The 18,080-nt window shown below is 43.3% G+C and overlaps 1 protein-coding gene across 11 annotated transcripts in view; it reads right to left on the bottom strand.

Annotated features, from left to right (window-relative positions):
- The window catches only part of SH3KBP1 (SH3 domain containing kinase binding protein 1), a 324,264-nt gene that overhangs the window by 125,501 nt on the left and 180,683 nt on the right, over positions 1-18,080 (bottom strand). For 5 of the 11 annotated variants that reach the window (XM_027608838.1, XM_027608844.1, XM_027608839.1 and 2 more), the window contains exons 5-8: positions 17,816-17,945; positions 17,207-17,266; positions 9,068-9,142; positions 5,281-5,486 (exon numbers count right to left, since the gene is read on the bottom strand). In XM_027608838.1, the coding sequence (XP_027464639.1) occupies positions 5,281-5,486; positions 9,068-9,142; positions 17,207-17,266; positions 17,816-17,945 (471 nt within the window). The remainder of the gene's footprint in view (positions 1-5,280; positions 5,487-9,067; positions 9,143-17,206; positions 17,267-17,815; positions 17,946-18,080) is intronic. The other 6 variants (XM_027608840.1, XM_027608841.1, XM_027608848.1 and 3 more) reach the window with 2 other exon arrangements.

Raw genomic sequence — 18,080 nt, 5'->3', positions numbered from 1 at the left:
TTGGAAAGTGATCAATTCTTCCCAAACTTATCTATAGCGTCAATGCGATCCCAATCAAAATCCCAAAGGTTTTTTTGTTTGTTTGTTTTGGTGGGGGGGGGGGGGTGACAAGCTGCTTCTAAAATTTATATGAAAATACAAGGGGTCAAGAATAGCCCAGGAAATCTCGAAGAAGAGAAACAAAGATTGAGGACTTAAATTGCCAGATACCAAGACTGACCATAAAGCTACAGTAATTGAGGTAGTATAGAATAAGTTCAAGGACAAATATAGACCAATAGAACAGAGAGTCCAGAAACAGACTAACACATACATAGCCACTTAAATTATGACAAAGGTGATAATGGCTGTGCACTGCTTTCAATAAGCAGTGCTGGGTGAAATGGATATCCATACTGAAAAAAGGAACAAAAAAATTATTTTGATTCCCCATCTACTGACTCATCTTATTCATTAACTGGTTTAGAACCTAGATTGCAGGGGCAGTGGGAGAGCCAACATAAGTTTCTGTTCCCCTCTCTCCTCAATTTTAGCCACCCTGTCTTCTGTAATCCACTCCTCCCACTGTAAATTGGAATACTTTCTCTAAACCACCTACCTGATCATATCACTCCCTTGTTGACAACAGCTCCCCACTGATAGCTCCTCACTGCCTTTAAGATCAAGTCCAAACTCTTTAACAAGTCACCAGGCCCTTCCTGATCTAGGCCCTGCTCCTTCTCTATTCTCATCTTTCCACTTCCTGCTGAAGCCTCTGACACATGCTCTGTGCTATTTCAATTTCCCTTCAAGGCATTAATACATGCTGCTCTTCTCACCTTGATAACTTTGTGCTTCTTGGCTTAATGAATGTCTACTGGACACCACGGTTCTCAGCCTAAACATCACTTCCGGTTGGCCTAAAAACATTACTTCCTACAGGAAGTCTAGACATTACTTCCTGTAGGAAGGAGGTACACACACTAGTTCATTCTCCCGCCTCCCTCACAACTCATCACTTCCTACCATGCCCAAGGGCTCCTACAGCTCAGCACTGGGTTCTCAACCTGAACTCAACTTGTGGCATTCCCCACACTGTATTATTATTGCTTGTTTACTTTTCTGCAGCTCCCCGAGGGCAGTGACCCGGTCTCATTCACCACTGTGTCCCCAGGGCTGAACATATAGTGAGTACTCAATAAATATTAGTTGAAATGAGTTACATTTATAATTTCAAAGTATTTTCTGTTATATAACTTTTTTTAAGTCTTGTGGGATAGGACAGGTATACAGAGTATTCCCATTTTACATATGGCCTCATTGAGGTTAGTGATTTTGTCAGGGTCAGTGAGCTAGGACAATGGTACCATGCCCTTCTAATCTTATGATATTTAACTTGGTTCATCTTTAGACATACTATATTTTCCATTATTTTAATATAACACATACTTATTTCTGGGCTTAGTTTAAATGTTATATTTTTTCCCCAAGGTTCTTCTTTTTCTTCTTTAACCTTTTATCAAGGGAAATTTACAATAAATATAAAAATAGAGTACAGGGTGCTGATCCCATATGTATGCACCATCCAGTTTCAACAATTATCAACTCATGACCAATCTTGTTTCCTTTGTGCCCTACCCACTCTTCCATCTTCCAAATTACTGGAAGCAAAATCCCAGACACGAAATAATTTCATCTGTAAATATTTCAGTTAAATGGTGCATTAAACAAATCATTCACAGTGATAAAAGAACTCATAAACAGGGTCCTTCCCTATAACTCAATAAATTGAGAAGCAAGACTACTCACTATTTCCCTAGTGTTGGGGGCGGGTAGTGTTATGTAGTATCTCTCCTGGTATAATTATCAGCACTTAGTCACTCTGGTTAGGCTGATATAGATTAGAGCATAGGGAAAACAAGCACAGAATTTTCTAGTGACTGATCCACAAAAGTGGATCTCAAAACTTACCAACTTGAATGGAAAACAGAATATGCTTGCAGTTGTTAAAAATTACCAGATTCCTTTTTTTTTTTTCATCCAAGTTATCAAACCAGCCATCTCAGAAGGCCAACTGCCCCAGCCTATGCGGAAGACCTGCCTGGGTCTCACCTAACAAATGCTGTCACATGAGATCCAGTTTGTGCTTCCGCAAAATCCAAACAGTGTGCTCAATTCTCAAAGGAAACTTCCTTCTGCAAACATAAATCCTGGACACAAAACCATCTCAAAAGTGACGAGAACCAGGTTGTGCATTAGTAAAACATTATCGCACTCCTCAGCTCTCATGCCTGGTTGCGCAATAATAAAATGGATCCATAAATCTATGCAACTATCCATAGTGCCAAGAACAGGGAGTGGAGATAGTTCTGAGTCCTCCTTAGATGCTGTAAAAAAAAATTGTCCACAGCCAGTAAAGCAAGCAGGGAAGTTTACGTTTTCCCCAGAGGCTTCACAATGAGGAACGGGTTAAGACTGCTGCCAATACATGGTTTCCTTCTGCAACAAATCATGAATCAAGATGCATGCACGCACGCGCGTGCACACACACACACACACACACACACACACACACACACACATTACTCTGATGATGTTAACGTGTCATGTCACTAAGACCAATACAATAAATCTCTGCTTCACAAAAACGCAACAAACCATACAGCCACTATATTTTCAACTATATAACTGTTATATTATCCCACCCAGTCCCCTCATTTCATAGAGGTCTGTAATCTCGAGAGTGCTATGTTAACACAGTTTTAATATTATTCATACATCTAATACTTACTGAGCACCTAACTTACTATGTGCCGCACAGTGTTCCAAGCACATGGCATATATCAGTGAATAAAATAAATAATAAACACGATAAAAAATAAATATTACATTAGAAAAGGTTGCAGGCTATGGAAAACAAAAAAATGCAGCACAAGCGAGCAGGCTAGGCCAAGGGAGCAGGTTTTAGAATGAGTGCGCCAGGGCAGGGCTTGCTCAAAAGGTGAAGTCTGAGCAAAGTATGGGGGAGGGGGGAGAGGGAGGCAGCCAAGTGGGCAGGTGGAAGCTGGGTGTCCAGCCAGAGGAAAGCACTGTGATAAAGGGCTCCAAGTGGGAGAGTGCTTGGCGTGTTTAGGGAAAAGTAAGGGGGCAGGACAGAGTAAGCAAGGGGAGAAGGAGAGGGAGGAAGTCCGCGTGGTAATGGAGTTGAGTCACTTCAGCCTGTGGGCCTGGGGCAGGCCTTTCACTCTGGTTCTCGGGGGAGCCTCTGCAGGGACACAAGCAGAGGAGTGGCATGATCCGACTTGGGCTTTCAAAGGATCACCCTGGCTTCACTGCTGAGACAAGACTGTAGGGGGAAGGGGAGAAGCAGAAAGCCCTATTAGGAGGCCACTGAGTGATGGCGAGAGAGTAGGAGAACCATGAAGGGGATGAGCGGTGGTGGGTGCCAGGCGTTCACGGAGGCAGAGCTGATGGAGTCACCTGATGGGTCGGACATGGACTGTGAGAGAAGAAGTCAGGGACAACCCTGAGGCTTTAGTCCTGATGTGTAGGAGGGGGAGTGACACTGCCTTCCCTGAGATGTGGAAGGCTGTGGGCAGAGTGGTTCGAGGGGGATGACGATGAGTTCAGGGTTGGGCGAGCTAGTAAGAATTTAAGATCTTCCAGTGGAGATGTGCAAGTTGGCAGCGGGGCATGCGGCCCCGGGGTTCAGAGAAGTGTGCTGAGATACCAACTCAAGAGTATTAGACGTGACGCTGCTACTGTTGCTTGAAACGAATCTTCATAGCAATAATAGAAGTCACACACACTCACACACACACACACACACACACACACACACACACACACACACACACACACACACACACACACACACACTGTCCTAGGCGGAGAAGAATAAAACCAAGAATCACAAAGCAAACAAAAGGAGTTAACTGTTTGCTGACTGAGTCAATGGTCGTGTTCATTTCAACCAGTTGAGTAAAATGAAGAAAAACGACATCCATTGTTTCTTCCCAAGATGGGGACTTGCTCTTTCGTAAATATTTATAGGAATCTGAAAGTGATCTTGTGAAGGAGAAATGAGTTCGCAAGCTGGGATACCAACTAGATAGCTTTCAGATCTTGAGAAATATCATATAATGCTTACTGGAAGAAACAAAGCTGGCTCAGATAAGCTGCAGCGAAAGAAGAATGTAAACGGAACAGTCTTTCATGTCTAAGTCTCTGCCCTTTCTGCCTTTTTCATCTCTAAGAGTATTAAGTGTCCCAAAGTTTCCCTTCCAGATTCTAATGCATGATGACACCAGGCAAGGTTGCTGGGGGCTGGGGGAAAGAGGTGGCTGGAAGTTCTACAGCTGTGGAAGGTGATGCAACTTTTAAAAATTCATCTCACCTGAAAAATGAAAAACATTTAAAAGCCATGGATAAACCTGCATTAGAGATGCTGCCAATGCCCCATCCCCCGAGCCTACTGGCACAAACATCAAAGCAAAAGTTTCAGCACTAAATCGAATTAACAAACATTCCTTAAGCACAGCACGAGTGTAGCTTATTACAATCTGGAAAATTCCACAGTATTTATCAAATCCTAAGCAAAGCTCTGGTGCTCAGAAGTGTACCACAGTAGACGTCACCGACAGCCACAAGCTCCATGGCTCTGGGTGTGTTGCTGTGGCAACGGCGTACTCAGCAGCAACACGCTGTCTGCCTCTCCGCAACCCAGAACCAGAGAGGTAGAAGAAAACAGCCAGCTTCCTGATGGTAACAACGCAGGGAGTCACAGCAGGGCCCATCTCCATCATACACACATGCGGGAGACTTCCTTTCGGCCGTCTGAAATCATTCCCACCTAACTCCTACAGAAAAAACCGCACAACCCCTTTGGTCTACTGCAGAACCAGTCAACACATCCAGGCACGAAGCACTAGAGAAATGGACAAGGAGAAGTGATAGATCAGTCTGTGCTCACGAATGTCATAGTCATGTGTTTAGCTGGGTCCAGGCATGAGGGGCTTTTCGGGGGAGGGTGGTGGTGGAGGGGAATGGAAAAGTGCAGGTCCATTTGAAAAGTCATACTGAGACGCATTCCACAGAGACGTCAGTAAGAAGAGAAGATGCAAACTAGAGCATGAGCCCGTCCAGAAACACAAAGGGAGAGCCTCAAAGGGGACAGAGCAAACAGCTAGCATGTGAGGACGCCGACACCCCAGAAGAGGCATAAGAAGTCTCAGATGCCCTATGATGGACTTTTGGGTACTCCACACTGTGGTGAAATAAAACAGAAACTGTCGAACATACCTTCTCCACTGGTAGAAAGTCATTCTCTACTTCAATCGACCTTGGTCTTAGTTTTATTGGTTTGTCTTTGAATATATCTCCAAAGCCCACTCCCTTAACTTTCTTCGGCTGGATTGCTGCAGTTGCGACTGTCCCGTTGGCACCTTCGGATTTGGTACTGCTCGAGTCACCCCCATCACTCTCGGAGCCTGTGGTTTCCCTTAAACCTGTCAAGAGTGGGGATGGGGAGAGAAAGAGCTCAGAAATCAGCCATAGCTGTGAAGCGCCTCACAGCCAGCCAGGAACCACCTCTAAAAGTGTTACCAGGCATAGGACAACCTGCCCTGGGGCTTTCCATTTAGTGTGTTGAATATGTTGCATTTGGGTGGCTCTGAGTTTTGTTCGATCTCCCCACCCACAGCCTTTAATTTTAAGAAGTGAGTCAAAATTCTTCAAAAAAAAAAAATCTAATTTCAAAGCAGATCTCTGTAAGTGTGACATTTCACCACTCTTCAGCCGGAGCCTGATTCTGATACAAACTTGTTTTGCCACAGTCTGCATGATAACAACCCTTCCCACCCTGTCCTCACCTCCCCACCCGGCCAGTATCACATACTGTACCTCCAATCTCTATGACTCATGGCAATTAGCAATTAGCAATGAAAGTAACATTTCCTAAAGGGTAACTGTAAAGCTAAAAGCCATTTAAACAAATTAGCAATTAAAGAAACCACATAAAATTATGACTGCCAAAGAATTAAATCTCTTTGGATGGCTTCACAAGGAATAAATGCACGCAGACATGTTTCTCTAGGAAAGCATTAAACCAAACTTGACATTGAGATGCTTTCCCTGGCAAGATGATTGTGCTTGTTAAAGAGGGAAAGGAAGCTGCCCTCCCGGAGGCCAGACTCCCCCGAGCCTACCGCTCTTCTTCCCCTCCTTCAATGCCATCATTTCTCCAAAGCCGAATCCCTTTCCAAAGAACACTGGGGACATGACACCCTTCCTTTGACTTCCTGTGGCATGTGTTGGAAGTCATCAGATAGTTATCAGCAAGACAGCGTGAACACTTACCTCCCAGATTCTTTTTTCCCCAAGCTCTGCCCACAATCATGTTCCTAAAAGGAAGAGCCTATTTGTTTCTAGTTAATTTCTGGGTGTACACTCTTACTTTGAAAGTCAGTGCATCAGTCATGCCATCGAAGGGCAGGATTCAAAGGATATTTTATGGAATACTAGTTTGCCATTCAATCTGTCTCTAAAGCCTCTAGGTGTGTAGACTAGCTCCTGAACATTTACTGTATATCCCCTGATGACAACAATGCCCTCGATGAAAGTACATCATCAAATTTGATTCTGAATTAGGCAATCGTGCGCTATCCCTCTATAGGGAAGGTGGGCTCCTAGTACATATGAACAATACACCAAATAATTGCTCACATAAAATGTTATAAAATGTCGAAGTCATTCAAATAAAGAAGTCTCAGGGCAGGAAGGAACTGTTAAATGAAAACAGATAAAATATCGAAAGGTCATTATAAATTGCCAACAAGTTTCAAAATCAAATCCTTAAAATTAAAACAATGGCTGTGTTTGTTGCTGCTGCTGTTTTCAATAAAATGGCATTTATAGGCCACAAAGGAAGGGGGGAGGAGGAAGATCCCTGTTGTACATTTTAATTAAGTAAAGAACAGCATTTGTGAGCAAGAACGGAGGACAGAGCCATGAGGAGCAGCCTGCAGCCGTGGGGTCGGCTGCAATTTATAGGACTGGATTTGAGTGTGCAAACACGAAGAACCCCCCTGGATTAGCTATCCATTCGTGTGTTTATTTGTTCATTGTTTTTAGAAATATCCCTGCTGGAGATATAATTTTGGAGTCTAAATATTGTGTCATTTCCCCTTTAACATGTTCTCATTTTGCCGTATGGATCCTTTCTATGTGATAAATGGCTTGTATATTCTTTTCTGGGTTGGAAAGACCCATTTGAGGGTGGAATAAAGAAAGAGTTGGTGGAAAGAAACCCTCACCATCCTGCCCTCCCCATCACCACCACCAGCAGCCACAGAAGGCAGCAGGCAAGTGGATTAGGGCAAGGCTGTTTTAATTCTTCAAAGAGAGGAATTTGAAGGAGTCTTCTATCATTCCTCATTAATTAGAACCATGATGTCTTCAACCACTGCCATTCTGATTTCACTGAGCTTCTGGTTTTGGGGATTTGATGCCTTCCGGGCTCATCTTAATGACTTTCTATTAATCACTGTGAGAAATGCTCTTCACATTACACGGGGAGAGGGGGCAGTCTTTCAGCCACATAAGCACGGACTGGGAAGGAAACCCATGGCAGATTTTTCTTCCAGACATTCTGGCAGCCTGCTTCTATCACTTTTCAGTATGCAAATCATAGAGCTGAATATCTGGGTTGGTGAAATAACTCAGAATCTAGTTCCTTCCCTTTGGAGGGAAAGAAAGGTGACATTTCATGTCGGTTGGGTGCTGCAGCTTTTAGCTACTGGTGCCCATCATACATGCTTTCCTATAAACTGTCCCCGTGTCAGTGACCCCCACGGGCAGTACAGCGCAGAGCGTCGTCTGCGGGCTGGGGCCAGGTCATGAAGGGGTTGTGACCGGTACATTGCGCTCTGAGCGCAGGAAGTGTGCTTGTTTGGAAACGCTCAGAGCGGTGGGCACCGCTATGACTTCAGACGTGTGGCCAGGGGACTCGTCTAGGTGACCAGGGAGTAGACCAGTCCTGGTCTGTCAAACACCCATGGTGAGGTGCAGGCGGCACACGGCATGCATAGTAAAGTCCTGTACAGCAAGACCAGCTCTCCGTCTGTGGGGGGACGGAAATAAGAACGAACTGCACCCCAGATGGTGTGAGAAGCTGGGTTCTGGCTTTCACATCTGCACCTTCTCTTTCACCACTTCTGCGTACGTAGGATGGATGCATATGTGTACCTGCACACCAGGGTGGAGGCTTTGCCTTCAAGGTAAAAGAAGAAAAAAGCCTCAAGTTTTCTCTATTATACGGCGGGCCAAATGACATTATAAATTACGCTTTTGTGTAATTGACCGTAATATTCCAGCATGGATCAATTCAGATCTGTGAGCCATTTCTGTTGATTTTAAATTTAAAACTCACGTGTATACTGCCATTCAGCAGCAGGAACCGTTCTAAGGGCTTCATGAAATTCATTCATTAATCTCATTCATGTCCTTCCCCCTCAACTTTTGGCAGCTTTATCTCATAACACAAAAGGCTATATGTTGGTCCTGCCAAAAGAAGTCTGTCGTGCGGTGACTGGCAGAATGAGCAGAGCAGAACACCATTTCTGGCATAGGCTTTCATGCCGCATTCTTATTTCTTTGAACACACAATGAAGAAATGGTTTATTGGTTTCTAATGAGCCTCTCAGGAAAAGCAGTAACCAAGAGAGGTTGACATCTCCATGGGAAGCCATCTTACACCACCCCAGAGGCCCAGAGATACTGGTACAAATATGTATGCCATGACAAATGCTACCAGTCCCTTCTCTGCACGCATGGTTCATGCACGCATGTCACACACATGGCAGAGGCACAAAGCAAACAAGAAAGCGCCAGGGCTGATGATGAGAATGCTCCTGTAGCACACACCAAGGAGACAGCACTTATTCGGGCAAATAAGTCCATGTCCTTGCATCAGAAATTCACACAGACACTTGGCAGAAGCATGAGCAGCTCAGGAAAGTGCGGCCGTGTCAAAACCACAAGTACCCGGATGTTAACTTTACAATTGCCTCCTGCTGTTAAGGTCACTCACTGTAATAGCGTCTGTGGCCCTCCGTCTTTCCCGGTGCAGCTCGGTACAGAATTGTCCCTTCAAAGGTAGTCTTTCCTGACAGTGAATGAGAGAAGAGAAGGGGAGAGAAAAACAAGAGGGGGGAAGGGGGAGCAAATGATGGCAAAAGAAGGAAGAGGGAGAGTCTTTAACTGAACTTGCCTTCAATGAATCCGCTGTAAGAGTTTTACTGGCAAATTAATTAGAGACCATTAGGCAGAATTTAAGAATGTTATAGAATGAGCCCAAAGTCCCCACGCAACCATGATGGCAATGAGCACCCAGAAGAGGGCCTTGCTTCTGCAAATGACTGGCATGTAGATTACGCCCAATTTAAACCTGGAAGCCATTTCTGCATTTCAACTCAAGAAAAGGAAAACCTCAATTAACCAGAAGAAATCCAATTAATTGGATTCCTTAATGAACTCAATTATACAGGGCAAACTCCTCTTTGGAGAGTATGACCCATGCATAATATAGATTTAGGCCCATTATCTTTTCTCTTCTACCCCTAGGGCCCTGTATAATACAAAATGATATCCATGACCCCAAGATTCTCAACAAGGCACAGAATTCTCTTTAAAGATTTTGCCCTTCGTACCTTTCAGCAAGAAAAGGCACTAATATCCTGGTGGGGGGGAGCTCACCAATGAGGATTGAAACCAAGTGGCATCCGTGTAGATGTAAGGGGTTTTCTGCTTAGCACTGCAGATAGCAGAAAACCCTATTTCTTGAAACACCTTAATTGAGCTTTTGCCATATCAGTCATGAGACTGTACTTAAGCATGAGGACATAGGACTCACCCACTGTCAAATTCAGATTATCTCTTTTTTGTTGTTACAAGTAGAGGTTATCAAGAGCATAGGACTGGACACATAGCTAAAGGCCAAATTTCTCTGGAATCATAAGTACAGAAAATATACACACACTGTCCTAGTTTGAGTACATACCACACACACACACACACACACACACACACTCCTTACAGAGAATACCATGGGCAGGTAAAATGGTTTGCTAAAGGCAAACTCAATTAATAAATGCATTACTCTACATTACCCAACAAACAGGTTCTCTTATGGCTTACAAGCTAAATATCAAACTAGAGGCCAGTCATACAGCTCACTCATAATAAGTCTGAGGGAGAGAAAGGCAGGTTACGTTTACAGAGAGAGGAACTGAGAGGGAGGGAGCAACTTGTCTCACTTCTTAGAACATTCTTTAGGAAAATGGAAAACTCCAACAGGAAACATCAAGTCAGCTTCTGGGCCGCGTCACTCCTGAGACATGAAGAGAACTATGAATGATCAGATGGACAAGTGAAATGCCACTGGGTATTTCCCATTTCCATGTCCTACAGGCATGGTGGGATACCCTCCTTCTGAAGTCTGCCCTTTTTGACAAGTATGCTCCATCCAATTAAAGCAAAAACTTAGATGTTCAAAACCACTGGCTACATAAGAATCATCCAAAGAAACAATAAAGTGTTTCAAAGGTTCATGTTAGATTTGCAGCTCTTAAGGACTTTGATGACCAAAAAAAAAAAAAAAAAAAGAACAAATAACAGCGGCTTGTTTTATTTGGGTAATTTTTATTCTGCTTCACTTTGGTCATCAAGGTGACATTATTCCTAAGGAACGCAGATGTTTTGCAAGCGAGGCCCTCCCAAACTAAACAGTGGGGGTCCTCTCAGTGTCAGAAAAAGAAAGCGGAAGAAAAAGAAATCAGTATTTTGATAAAGTCCCTCCAAGTACAACAGAACCTCCCTGTGTTCTTCCCCAGGACCAAGTCTGAGGATCACTGAGGGAGACCACAGCTCTGATGTCTCTGAATGGCCAAGCATGTGTGCAAAGACCCTGTCCACTGGCAGCAAGGTGACGGGAAATGGAGCCTGGGCTGCCGGTGAACGAGGACACACATATTCTATCTAAAGTGCAAAAGAGATGGGCAATTAGAAAGTTCATGAATATGAGTGCTGTTTATTCCATTGGGAGAAATACTCTACTATCACTATTAAGTATTAATACCTGAAGGCAGCAAACACTCTAAAAGGGAAGAATTTTAGGGGCGCCTGGGTGGCTCAGTCATTATGCGTCTACTTTCGGCTCGGGTCATGATCCCAGGGTCCTGGGATCGAGCCCCACATCAGGCTCCCTGCTCCGTGGGAAGCCTGCTTCTCCCTCTCCCACTCCCCCTGCTTGTGTTCCCTCTCTCACTGTGTCTCTCTCTGTCAAATAAATAAATAAATAAATCTTAAAAAAAGGAAGAATTTTAGAATTTCAACAGAAAATCATATGCTTATCCTAGCATCTAATTTTGCTTAAAACTCTTTCATCAATTTGCTAATTGCTCTTCAATGCTAATAGAATGTCATATACAAAACAAATACCAACTAATACTAAAACGAACGACATGTGCAAAATAAAAAAGAACAATCTTTATCTTACAACTAATGAAATACAATATTTCTATATCATGAAAGTGGTTTGCCGAAAGTTTTAAAAGGCCATCTTCATCTTTGTCTTAGCTTGACAAGTCACTAAAGATTCAGATTCTAAAATCCCAAAATAAAGAATTAGCAAAACAACAAAGTCAATTCAAACTGAAATCTCCTAGTTATTAATGGTTACAGAAAGAAAATGCAAACTTTGTCCCTCTGAAAATTACGGAAAATAATTAAAGAAAATGTTTCTGTAGCTAAATGATGTTTTTTTAAAGAAAAAAACTAACAGGAATACTTTTTGGTTTTACAACAATAACTTTAGAATCTGAGAAATTCAATAATATTAAAAAAGATGTTAGAAATAAAAGACACATTTATGTCTCAAATGTGAAGCAAAATTTGTCTGAAAATGAAAATGGACAACAGTAGTATCTGGATTTGCCTCAGTGTCCAAATAAATCTTATGGATTCAGGATATTCTCTGATTATAATTTAATATAGTATCAGTATAATTTGTATTTAGTTCTTTTTTTTAGAGAGAGAGAGGGAGAGAGAGAGCATGCATGAGTGGGGGAGAGGGAGAAAATCTCAAGTAGACTCCCCGCTGAGCACGGAGCCCAACACGGGGCTCGACGTGGAGCTCAATCCCAGGACCCCAAGATCATGACCTGAGCCAAAACAGTCAGCCGCTTAACCGACTGAGCCACCCAGGTGCCCCTATAATTAGTTCTATTTCACATTTAGTCAATACCAGCACATGCAAAATGGAAAATGAAAAGGTAATTAATTAATCATGATCTGCAATAGGAAGAAATAATCTAAACTCTAGTCAAATTTGGAATTTGTCAGATGCTCTGTGAAAGGGTAAACTGCAGGCCAGAATAAAGGCAATACCAAAGTGTTTGTGAAAAGCCTGAATATAATTGTGGCCTTGTCACTTATAAGCCATGCCACACCCAGGACTTAGTTTCCCTGGACTTTAGGGTTCTTATCTGACACCAGGCTGGAAGATCTCTAAATTCCCTTCTACTCCTAACATAACATTCTGCCCACACTATTATTACAATCACTTGGATGTTTTCTTTTTGAAAAACCTAATTTACTCAAATTTTTTTCACCATTGGTCTGCTACATGGGAGCCCATTTCTTTTAAAAAACTCCTTGTTGGTGGGTGCCTGGGTGGCTCAGTCATTAAGCATCTGCCTTCGGCTCATGTCATGATCCCAGGGTCCTGGGATCGAGCCCCGCATTGGGCTCCCTGCTCGGCGGGAAGCCTGCTTCTCCCTCTCCCACTCCCCCTGCTTGTGTTCCTTCTCTCGCTTTGTCTCTCTCTGTCAAATAAATAAATAAAATCTTAAAAAAAAAATTCCTTGTTGGTGTCATTCTGCAAGCCCCAACAGATCTGGGTGAGAATCGTCAGTGGCTGCTAACATTCAAAAAGAAAAACAGCTAGACATTATGAGCCTCCGTATAGATGATACACCACCATCTATGACATTTTAGGGAATATATATATATTTCAAACCTCAATTTAATCAAGCCCCTAGATGTGATTATCAGTTTATAGGAACACAGAGTCAACAGCATAACAGAGATGAAATCAGCAAAGACAGATGGTGGGAAATGAATGGACAAAGGACCTCAGTTTGTTCAGTAAAAAATTACAAGGGAGGGGCGTCTGGGTGGCTCAGTTGGTTAAGCGTCTGCCTTCGGCTCAGGTCATGATCCCGGGGTCCTGGGATTGAGCCCCACATCGGACTCTCTGCTCAGCAGGGAGCCTGCTCCTCCCTCTCCCACTGCCTGCCACTCCCCCTGCTTGTTCTCTCTCTCTCTCTCTGTCAAATAAATAAATAAATAAATAAATAAATAAATAAAATTACAAGGGAAAAAGGAGACATGGAGGAGAAATCTATAGATTTAGAAAGACTTGAAACACATCTGATTATAATCAGATATAAGTTACAATGCATGCACCTCCTCTGGATGCACATTCAAACTAACAAATTGCATTAAAAATAGAAGACTATGGGGTATCAGGTTGGCTCAGTCAGTAGAGCATCTGACTCTTGATCTCGGGGTCATGAGTTCGAGCCCCATGTTGGGTATAGAGATCATTAAATAAAACTTTAAACAAAATAGAAGACTATGAGGGGAAAGTGAACACTGTATATTTAATTACACTGAGGAATTGCCATTATTTTTTTGGTGTGATAAGGATTTTAAGACCCCCCCCTTTTATTGATACATATTGAAATATTCATGACTGAAATTATATGATATGTGGAGTTTGCTTCAGAATAATATGGGGGAGGACTGGGCCGTGGTATAATTGCAATGAAGTGGCCACAGGCTAATGAATGTTGAAGCTGGTTGCTGAGCACACAGGGGTTCATGACACTGTTCTCTCGACTTGTGTATATGTTAGAAATTCTCTATAATAAAAACATCTGTGCAAAAAGTACCTTTAATGTTCCATAAATTCTATAAAATACAATAGCGTTTTCAAATTTAAATATGGAGCAAAACATTTCTGCTACTACATAGCTATGAACTTTCTTATCTGAGGTAAAAGGTTTAAATCAACGTTATCAACCAATACATTGCTATAACTCTTTCCTTGACAGATTAGATTACCCTGAACAAAGATCTAAAGTTCAGAGATTTTCATAACCAACCACCATATACAAAAATACATCAGGGTAAAAGAAAAGCAAGTTCAAGCAATTTGCAGCTGTCATTCAAAGATAAAAATGCCTCCTTAGAGTAAGAAAGAACTCAGCAAGTGCTTATTGAACACCTGCCATGTGTCAAGCTGTTTGGGCACACTTCCTTAGAAATATAATGCCAGGTTTCTTGTATTACATTCATCCATCGGTTGACAAAACTCACCTTAATAACTACACTCAAATACTTTCTGGAAATAGAAATGTGAAGAGGACAAATACCAAATAATTGTGTGCACGTGTAGGGGTGTGTGTGTGTGTACAACAAAGAGATATACAAGGATACACTGTATACAAAGTTTTCTTCATATGTACCAGGACACAGATTTTATCTCTCTTAAAAAAAAACCAAAAACACTTCACGCGTGATTTCTGGTAGCATTTAAATTAAGAGGATTTTTATATGGAGCCACAAGACTCTCTAAAAATTACCAAAATGGCATAAGCATTAGGAATATTAAGGGGACTGGTCTAACAAAGACCTTGATTAAGTACTGTTTAGCTCATACCAGAGTAAAAACCTAGATATCTTTTGTGCATGAACTACCTTTGTTTTTCTCAGTTTTTGATGAAAGTAAATAGGCATTTACTACTACAAGATGTTATCCCGGGGGGAAAACTGGATGAAGGGTACATGGGATCTCTCTGTACAGTTCTGGGTTGTTTTTCTTTCTTTCTTTCTTTTTTTTTTTTTTTTTTTTGCAACTTCCTGTGACTCTATAATTCCTTTAAAATAAAAAAAATTAAAGTAAAGCACATTGAGACTACTGATGCCATTCTCTGTGAATCAGGAATAAGCAGAATCATTCTAAAACCAAAGATTCCGCTTAGACAAATCCTACCAGTATACCTAACTTCTGTATGTGGTCTGGGCTACATTTTATACATTTTACCATCTGATAGCCATTGTATCATCAGAGTGTAAACAGCTACGGAAAAGCCTGTCAGAATGCTGAGAGATGATATTTCTCTTTCAGGGGATTACTTCAATTCAGCAAGCCACAGGGACATTATCATCACATCGGCTTTTGTATGAAGTCCTTTGTGACCACCATTGTCCCCACATCCCAATAGGACTGGCCTTTCCACCTTTTTCCTCAGACACTCATGGAGCACGTGGGGCAACTTCGTGAACTACCAGCTTGTGTACTCCCCTTTCTACAATGTGAGCTGACTGATGGCAGGGACTCTGTGTATCTTCAGTGTCTTGTGCAGTGTCTCAGTAACAACAGGGGCTCAGCAAGGGTTGAATGAATGAGGAATAGAAGAAAAAGAAGGAAGGAAGGAAGGAAGGAAGGAAGGAAGGAAGGATGGATGAATATGGGTGGACAGATGGAGAGATAGATAGATGGGCCCTCTTGTCCTTAACTGTACATACAGGAAGATTGCCAAGGCCATGTAGTTCTTTCAGAATCATCCATCCTTGTTAGGAGACCATGCCTCTTCAGGGACCTCAAAACCCCTCAATAAGGGACAAATTCTGTGGTAACTAAACATGGCTGCTGAAACTTTGGGGCTCTCCTAGTTTTGAAATGGAGGGCTTTTAACTGAATGAGTGTTGGGGAGAACAACCTCTCCAAGAGAAACAGCCCCTTCTGATCATGTGAAGGAAGGCTAAGTGCCCAGAGAGACCATTCCACTCAGTCTCCTAACCTCCTGCCCCAGAAATTCCAGCACCATGCACTTTGAGCTGAGGGGGTCAGGCAGGGTCAAATGTCCATACTATTAAGTTAGAGCAAGAGAGACAGTTTATTTCAATAGCTCCAAAAATACAAAAGGCATTGCTTCTCTGCCCCTCCAGCTGTGAAAGCATAACTAACATGGCAGGATACCCAGAAGTCAAGGTTCTCCCAGAGAGGTTGTGCAATACCCCTCCAGATCTCCTTCTCTGCATCAGTAAAGGAATCCCAGAGTAATTTCCACATGCAGAGACAGAATGCTTCAGTGAGCATGGTACCAATCAGTGTGCGTCAGCCTCAACAGACAAACTGGTTATATGCCAAGAGTTTATCATGATTAACAATGAAAGTGACCGTTTATGGACAGCCTTATATGGGTGAGGTGATTTATATACATTATTGCTATTAGAACTCATAATACACTTCCCCACAGAAATAATGGCATGATGACCTGATTTGGTCCTCTCTCCAAAAAAGCCCATTTAATCCACAACATCCCTGAGGTACAGTATTGTGATCATAGGACCCAATTACCAGGTACAACACTATTCCCATATATAAAAGGAGACCCCAAGGAGGTTAGAATTGATGTGCAGTTCAGGACCTATAGCAACTCCCACTATCATGGGGTCAAGGACATTCACTGCCCTCCCAGCTTTACTCACTAGCCGAGCCATGTTAGCAGAGATTTGCCTCACCCCAAGCCAGAGAAGGCAACAGGAGCTCCAAGATGTTTCGCTTGCTCCAAAATCACCTCCCATATTTCCTACCATAGACCCTAGGATGGAATGGAGTTCAGGGGTGTGCTGGGGTCCCTGGCATTGGCAGCAGAGGGAAAGGGTATAGCTGAAGTCTATCAGCCAACCAGCCAGAGCCGCTGTTTCTATGTATGAGAAGCTGTAATGAGCCCGAGCTGCTGAGAGACCAAGTGAAGAAGGTTGCCTGAGCACTTTTCCAGAAGTGGCGTTACCTCCAAACTGGGAGTCTGTCCATCCGATTACTGGTTAAATAAAAGAGACATGACTAACTTGAGAACACCACTAAAATCAGATTTTTCCCAGTGGAAAAGAAAGATGTTTAAGTATCATTTTGACAGGGCGGAGTTTAGAAAGGGAGGTCTGCAACCCCAGGTAGTGCCGCACCACCATGACACAGTCAAGCCTCTTACGACATTCACGCCATGACCTTGGCTCAAGACGGGGCACAAGAGATACACAGACGCCCATGTGGGAGGTTGGGTTAGCGACTGGGAGAACAAAGCTTCCCGGTCCTGACCTTTTGCTCCGTGAGCTGGAAAGGGCAGCAGAGAAGCTGGAGGGAGGAGAGCTTCAGGCCCTGGAGAAAGAAAGATCTGGAGTCCATTCTCACCATCGCAGAAAGACATGCATGCTCACCCAAAGTGGGGCTGGCCTCTGGGCTGTCTTGTCATACTGGTAAGGAAACTGGCGTGCAGTCTTCCCGAACACAGCCCTTCCCACCACCAGTGGTTTGTGTGTGTGTGCATGTGCCAGTTTTCTCCAAGTTCCTCCAAGGACGCTGAGAAATACAGTCTCATTTGGTTCATTTAAAAAATAAGGACCAACTTGCAGTGAGACAAGTGTATGGAAGCACAGTAATATGAGCCGTAGGAGAATATTAAAATGGCACGGAGGCTGACGGTCACCTATCCAGAGATGGACAGCGTGCGCCTGCGCACACATGAAGGTGTGCGGTTCACACCTTTACGAGGATAAGCTACTACACCGCAGGGGTGAAGGCAGCACAAGCAGAAGCGTACTCGTGAGCTTCTGTCACTGTCCCTCGGCACAGGCTACAGAAAAGCGGGGAGGCTGGAGCAGCACCCGCTGGTGCCCCCACCCCCTCCCACATGGGGGACTTCCTTACTTGACTTGGAGAGCTGCTCATCCTGAGAAATGCCCAGGTCATCCGACTCCCCCGACAGCTCCTTGATGAAGTTGGAAGGAAACATTCCGGTCTTCCCATTGAGAACGCCTTCCCACCATCCTTCTTCTACCTGCACAGATGCAAACAGAAGAACAGAGATGCAGGGCTCAGGTTAGACAATGTGGCTCCCAGTTTTCTCTCCCATCTGTATGGTGCACAGTGCAGAGCCCACACAGGGAGAGCGGAAGGAGTTAACAGGGAATGA

This window comes from Zalophus californianus, chromosome X (assembly GCF_009762305.2).
Source record: "Zalophus californianus isolate mZalCal1 chromosome X, mZalCal1.pri.v2, whole genome shotgun sequence".
Taxonomy (NCBI): Eukaryota; Metazoa; Chordata; class Mammalia; order Carnivora; family Otariidae; genus Zalophus; species Zalophus californianus.
This window is presented reverse-complemented; position numbering and strand designations above follow the sequence as displayed.